A 6,701-nucleotide genomic window follows, 5' to 3' on the forward strand; every position below is an offset into this window, starting at 1 on the left:
ATATTCTGTGAATTACAGTATGTGTATCTAATTGCCAGAAATAACAAGATCCCACAGGCATTCTAGACCAGTGCCATCGAATTAGACTTTCTAAGAGACAGAAATGCATTATCCAGTATGATAGCCCTTAGCTGTATGTGGCTATTAAGCACATGAAATGTGGCTAGTGTAATGAAGAAACCGAATGTTTTCATTTATTTCATTGTAATGAATTTAAATTTAAAAAGCCACATGTGGCTAGGGGCTTCCATATCGGACAGTACAGCTCCAGACCTGTGTAATTTAGAGACCTAGTGCAGTAAGCACATTGAGTATTGAGCTTTGGAGACAGATAAACTCATTCAGATACTTTCTAATTCAGTAAACTTGGCCAATCCCGTAACTGTCTATGTCTCAGGTTTCACATGTGTAAAAAAGAACACATTCCTCCTTAGCACCCAGGGGAGAGAAGTCAAGCCAACGTGGCCTTCCTTCCGGTGTTACTTCCCGCTCATTCAAATTTGACACTCGGATTTGGCCTTTCTAGACACTTTCCCCAAATGGATGCAGTGGAGAAGTGGACTTCTAGTTCTAGGAAACAAGGATATTTAGTTCCCACAAGGATGACTGGAAAATGAAGGGGTGGACTGAGATGAAATCTGAACAATCTCACCTCTCTCTAACATCATTCTCTGTCCAGACTCAGTCTTGACTAATAATCAACAGGAAAGAGTTGAACCTGCATTTCTAGAATTCACGGCCCCCTCCTTTGTGATGCAGGCAAAAACAGACCTTCACAGGGAGAATCCTTTACAAAATCCTCTAAGCTCTAAACATTGTATGTAGCTCAGGGGAGTCCTGTTTCTGTGGCTGCAGCCCTTCTTCCTCCCTCATGCCCAGCCTCCATGTGAACCCAGCCCCTCCAGATTACCTGAAGCTGCAGTGGTGGGGACACTGGCTGGCGGTGGCTGAGAGGTGCCACTGCACTCAGTCATGAGGCACGGGTTGCTGCCATTGTTCTCTCTTTTGACAAGTAGCTCGGCCGCACTGGGCAGTGGGATGGGGTGGCTGATACCCAATTCCTCCTCCTGGGCCTGCTGCCTTCTCAGGGCCACCTGGAAGCACACGACAATGAGTCATCCTCCAGCACTCCAGAATCAGCTTTGCCAAAACACAGAAGCCCCACCCATCCCAGACACCATGATTCACTAGCTCTGGAGGTGAGGTCTGAAAATCTCCCATTTCTTCTTAAACCCACCCAGGTAACTATGATGTGCAAAGCTGAGAAACAGTTTTGAGCCAGACAGTAGGTGCTCAAAAAATGCTTGTTGCCAGACATGGTCGCAGATACCTGGAATCCCAGCTACTCAAGAGCTTGAGGCAGGAGACTCACTTAAGCCCAGGAGTTTGAGGTTACGGTGGGCTATAATCGCACCACTGCACTCCAGCCTGGGAGACAGAGCAAGCCCCTGTCTCTTAACAAACAAATAAAAAAGCTTGTTAAACAAATGACTGTGTAGAATAAGATTGGCTAGGGAGGATCAGGAAAAAACTATAGTCAGCCAAGGGGAGGAGTACAATCTGAAGAGTAGAGTGGGTCAGAAGCACTAACAGATTAGGAAGGAAAATGGGATCACTCACTCCTTCATTCCATAAACTTGTAAAAGGCCACTGTACTAAAAACAGGGACCAGTAAGAGTAGATTGCATCCTACATTACTTACTGTTTAACAAATGAAACAGGGCCAGGAGTGGTGGTTCGCACCTGTAATCCCAGCACTTTGGGAGGCAGAGGTGGGCCGATCACCGGAGGTCAGGAGTTCGAGATCGGCCTGGCCAACATGGTGAAACCCCATCTCCACTAAAAAAAATACAAAAATTAGCCAGGCATGTTAGCCCACCTGTAGTCCCAGCTACTCGGGAGGCTGAGGCAGGGGAATCGCTTGAACCCAGGAGGCAGAGGTTGCAGTGAGCCGAGATCGCGACACTGCACTCCAGCCTGGGCGACAAAACAAGACTATGTCTCCAAAAAAAAAAAAAAAAGGCAAAAACAGGAGGCAAACATGCAACTACAACAAAAGGCAAACTGAGACCAACACCACAAGAGTGGTACACAGAAGTACCTTTCACTCCTACAGAAGAAAGTCAGAGAGAGAAATGTCTTTCACATGTTAAAATCAGCCAGCAGTAGTATTTGGACAGAGCCTTGAAGAATAGGATGAGGAGGACTTGGACAGGCAAGGATGAAGGGGCAGTACATATTGGAATAATATGGAACAGGGTGGGCAGGAAAGGCAGGGTCTGCTTAGGAAAGCCTGCAGAGCCCTGATTCCTGGGGTGGAGGGAGCATGTGGGAGAAGCAGTGGGGAAAGGGGCTGGAATCTGGTGTTGAAGTCCCTGAAGGAAGAAGAGGCTGAAGGCAGGGAGGAAGGGAGAAGACAGGTGTGTGATATTCCAGACAGACAGGAAGAAGAGAGCCAGAACTGGGGACTGGAAAGGACCTGACATACCCAAGAAGCTCTTCCTGGTCCCTCTTCAATAACACCGTTAAAGATTGAAAAAAGGCCAGGCGGGGTTGCTCACACCTGTAATCCCATCACTTTGGGATGCTGAGGCAGGTGTATCACCTGAGGTCAGGAGCTCGAGACCAGCCTGACCAATATGGTGAAACCCCGTCTCTACTAAAAATACAAAAACTAGCCAGGCATGGTGGTGTGCGCCTGTAATCCCAGGTACTCAGGAGGCCGAGAGGAGAATTACTTGAAGCCAGGAGGCGGAGGTTGCAGTGAGCCGAAATCGAGCCACTGCACTCCAGCCTGGGCAATGGAGCAAGACTCCGTCTCAAAAAAATAAATAAATAAATAATAAGATTGAAAAAACAGGTTTAAAGAAAATTAATTGTATTTTTGCTTTCTACATGTAACAAAGACTTTCTGTTGAAACTAAGGTATGGTGCTTATGAAATGACAGTGAAGCACTCACACCGCAGAGCTGCCCAAATATAAGCCAAAGGTGAAATCAAAACGTTCAATTAAAAAACACAACTACAGGCCGGGCGCAGTGGCTCACGCCTGTAATCCCAGCACTTTGGGAAGCCGAGGCGGGTGGATCACCTGAGGTCAGGAGTTTGAGACCAGCCTGGCCAATATGGTGAAATCCCTTCTCTAACTAAAAATACAAAAATTAACCGGGTGTGGTGGCGTGTGCCTGTAGTCCCAGCTACTCGGGAGGCCGAGGCAGAAGAATTGCTTGAACCCAGGAGGCGGAGGTTGCAGTGAGCTGAGATCATGCCACTGCACTACAGCCTGGGGGACAGAGTAAGACTCCTGCCTCAAAAAAAAAAAAGGAAGAAAGAAAGAAAAACAACTACAATTTATATGTTGTTTTAGGAAAACCACAGTCCCAACACAGAAAGCTGATTAATTGGGAAGTAATTTTCCTCATAGCCAAAAAAAGTCTTTGACTTAGAAAAATTCATCTTAAATAATTAATTACTTAAAATTAAATAATTAAGCTTAAATCTTGGATTTCCTATTACTAACCAAGAGGCTTAGAAAGAGAACATCAATGAATCTGACCGGAAACAAGTTTTAAACCCCTGCAAACCTCTGAAGCACGTCAGTGCATACTCACACCCTTACACAACCCCGATGCATATCCAAAATGCACAGGTATCTACTCCATATGCTAAGCACCTTCTCTCAAGGTTTCTTAGAAAATATTATATAAAAAGGAAAGGGGATAACAATTGATTAAAAATGCAACTATACAATTATTTTAGAATCATACGTAAGATCAATTTCAAACTATTTAAAAATGACTAAAAGTAGTCGTTTTATGGATTTTTAAGGATTCATCTGGCACAGTACACAGCTTCTGTTGTAGAAAATACTGAAGTTTCCCATTCTAAGTGACCTTGAGTTGCTTTTGTTTTTAACGGTGTAAGCAGCCTCCTCTACTAATAAAGGTTATTCAAAATTAATTCCTCTACTAGAATATTTTTACTACATTTTGAGAAATCCCCCAAGCATGTTCTCCACACTAAATAAGCCAACGACTAAATGTTTAGAGAATTTTTCTACCCAGAGTATAATTTAAAAGTCCATTAATTTTTTTCAGTAAACTCACGGAGATGCATTTTACTGCCACACCCAGTGTATTCTTTTCACCCACTACAGATTAAGCTTTAAAAATCTATTAAGAAATTAAGCAAAACAATATCTATTTTCATGACTGCACTCGCCATCTGTGAAGCCAAAATACGTTTAGTATAAAACACATTTGTAAAAATCTGATATATTATATAAAAGCATATAACCTTCGGGCATTTGTTTTTAATGGAGGATATTTACACGTTCCGAATCAAAAGTAGCACATCGTTAGCAAACATTTCTTTGTTATCTTTTCGTTTTAAATAACCTGTCTTAAAAAGATGAAACAACTTTTAACTGGAAATAACGTGGATTACGGCCTTCCAAAAATCCTTTTAGACTACTAAAGACATTAACTTTCCGTTAAAATGTTAAATTACCAGCCTACTTACGAACCTTTAAAAAAACAAAACCACAGACGGACAAAATCTCAAACCCTAGCGCGCTTTCTTCCACCTGCGCATATTTTTTAAAATTCTTCAGCGTGCTTTAAAACATCTTCAAAGTAATTTGCACCTTAATCTTCGGTGGAGAATGCAAATTTTAAAATGCTAATAAAATTTCCAGAGTTCTCAAAATGGCTGAGGCGCTCAGCCTCCATCCACGGAGGGCGAAGACAAAACGTGCGCCAGGCGCGCAGGGAAACCACGCAACGCTGTGTCCATTGCAGCGACTTTTCCAGAAAAACAAACAAGGCTTTCCGACAGGTTACCCGCGTAAGCAGCAGCCCGGCCGAGTCTCCCTTTCCCCCTAACCTAGCGGCCAGCGCCGGCGCCCTCCAAGATCCTTTCTAATTTAAGTGCAACTCAGCAAGGAGGGAGAGTCAGAGATTCTGGGGACGCTCGAGGAAATCGAACCCCGAAACCCTCTGCTCCCAAGGCGCGGTCGGAGATGTTTGGGACCCCAAAGCGGAGAGAATTCCTTAATTCTCTGCTAGAAGAGCGGGGCTAGAGATCCCTGGGATTCCCTTGGAGTCGAACCCTCCCCTCTACCCCCACCTCGGAGGGCGGGAGCGAAGATCCTAAGACTCCTGTATCGCAATAAACCCTCCCAATGCTGTTGCAGCGCGGGCTCTGGGATCGCGGGGAAGCCCAGAGGGGCGAACCCCGAAATTCCCTGCCCTGAGAGCGGGATCAGGGATCTCAGGGACCCGGGAGCAGAGGGAACCCCCGCAACTCCGCCGAAAGACAGGGTGAGAGATCGTGGGGAACCCCGAGCCGAGCGAAGCCCGCAACTCTGCCCGGCGGGCGGGATCAGACGCGTGTCCGGCGCTCCCAGACCGGCGTTGTAGCGTGGCCGGGAGCCCAGGACCCCAAGCGCCGCCGCTGTCGGCAAGTACCGCCGCATCTCTCCACAACCCAGGACCCGCATGGCAACGGCCATGCTGGGGGGACTTCATTCAAAAAACTCGGGCCCCGCCGGGAGCGGTGGCCCACGCCTGTAATCCCAGCACTTTGGGAGGCCGAGGCGGGTGGATCACCTGAGGTCAGGAGCTCGAGACCGGCCTGACCAATATGGTGAAACCCCCGTCTCTACTAAAAATACAAAAATTAGCCGGGCTTGGTGGTGTGCGCCTGTAGTCCCAGCTATTTGGGAGGCTGAGACAGGAGAATTGCTTGAACCTGGGAAGCGGAGGTTGCAGTGAGCCAAGATCGCGCCACTACACTGCAGCCTGGGCAACCCAGCGAGACTCCATCTAAAAAACAAACAAACAAACAAACAAACAAACTAAGGCTGAACCCGGGCTCCCGGACGCCCGCACCCACCTGCGCGGCCATCACGCGCTGCCTCTCGGCGATCAGGTTGCACTTCTTGCACTGGCAGTCGCGCCACATGCAGAAGCGCTTGTGGCCCTTGAGCGGCGAGGCGTAGCCGTGGTTCCTGCAGCGTGCGCACTTGGGCAGCCGCGGGGACTTCTTGCTCCCGGCACCCAGGTCCGACGCCCCGGAGCCGGAGCCGCCTCCTCTGCCCCCGGCGCTCGAGCCGCTGGCCGCCCCCACTAGCGCCCCAGACGCTTTGCCAAAGCCCCCGGCTCTGCCCTGCGGCGGTACCCCGGGGGCGTGAGGGGCTTCCGACGGTGTAGAGGGCTTGCTGAATGCCTCGTCGTTGGGCATGGTGCCCCTAGGAGAAGGGCGAGCACTCTGGCCCCCTCTCTCGCCTGGAGACTGCTGCGAGGGATGAACCCGACGGACAGCGACGCTCCGGAGGAGGAGGCAGGAGACGTGTGCGCTGCAGCCGGAGGCGCAGCTGGAGTGGCGAGGTCTGGACACGCCACGCCCGGAGTGGTGGGGGGTTGTGCCTTTTCTTTTGGCGCGCGCGCGCGCGACTCAGAACTTTTGGATACTTTTCAGAACATTCCCGGGACTGCCTGGGAGGGAGCGTGGCCACGCCCACCGCCCCCCGACTCCAGCCACCGCTCTCCAGCTGCTTGCAAACTTGCACGGGCTGCAAGCATCCAGGGCTTTGCTGCAGGGTCTCTGCAAGCGCACCGAGAGATACAGAGCGGCCTGGGAATCGCGTGGCACCCCTCCCCCCGCTCTCGGAGGCGCCAATACCCGGTTGCCAGAGCACG

General features: G+C 49.2%; 1 protein-coding gene across 2 annotated transcripts in view; it reads right to left on the minus strand.

Annotated features, from left to right (window-relative positions):
• DMRT1 (doublesex and mab-3 related transcription factor 1) overlaps positions 1-6,452 on the minus strand; it is a 130,699-nt gene extending 124,247 nt beyond the window's left edge. Inside the window, exons 1-2 of one of the 2 annotated variants that reach the window (XM_003823349.4) lie at positions 5,896-6,452; positions 911-1,094 (exon numbers count right to left, since the gene is read on the minus strand). In XM_003823349.4, the coding sequence (XP_003823397.1) occupies positions 911-1,094; positions 5,896-6,243 (532 nt within the window). In that variant the 5' untranslated portion in view covers positions 6,244-6,452. The remainder of the gene's footprint in view (positions 1-910; positions 1,095-5,895) is intronic. The other variant, XM_034967058.2, reaches the window with a different exon arrangement.
• Between the last annotated feature and the right edge of the window lie 249 nt (positions 6,453-6,701).

This window comes from Pan paniscus, chromosome 11 (assembly GCF_029289425.2).
Source record: "Pan paniscus chromosome 11, NHGRI_mPanPan1-v2.0_pri, whole genome shotgun sequence".
Lineage (NCBI taxonomy): Eukaryota > Metazoa > Chordata > Mammalia > Primates > Hominidae > Pan > Pan paniscus.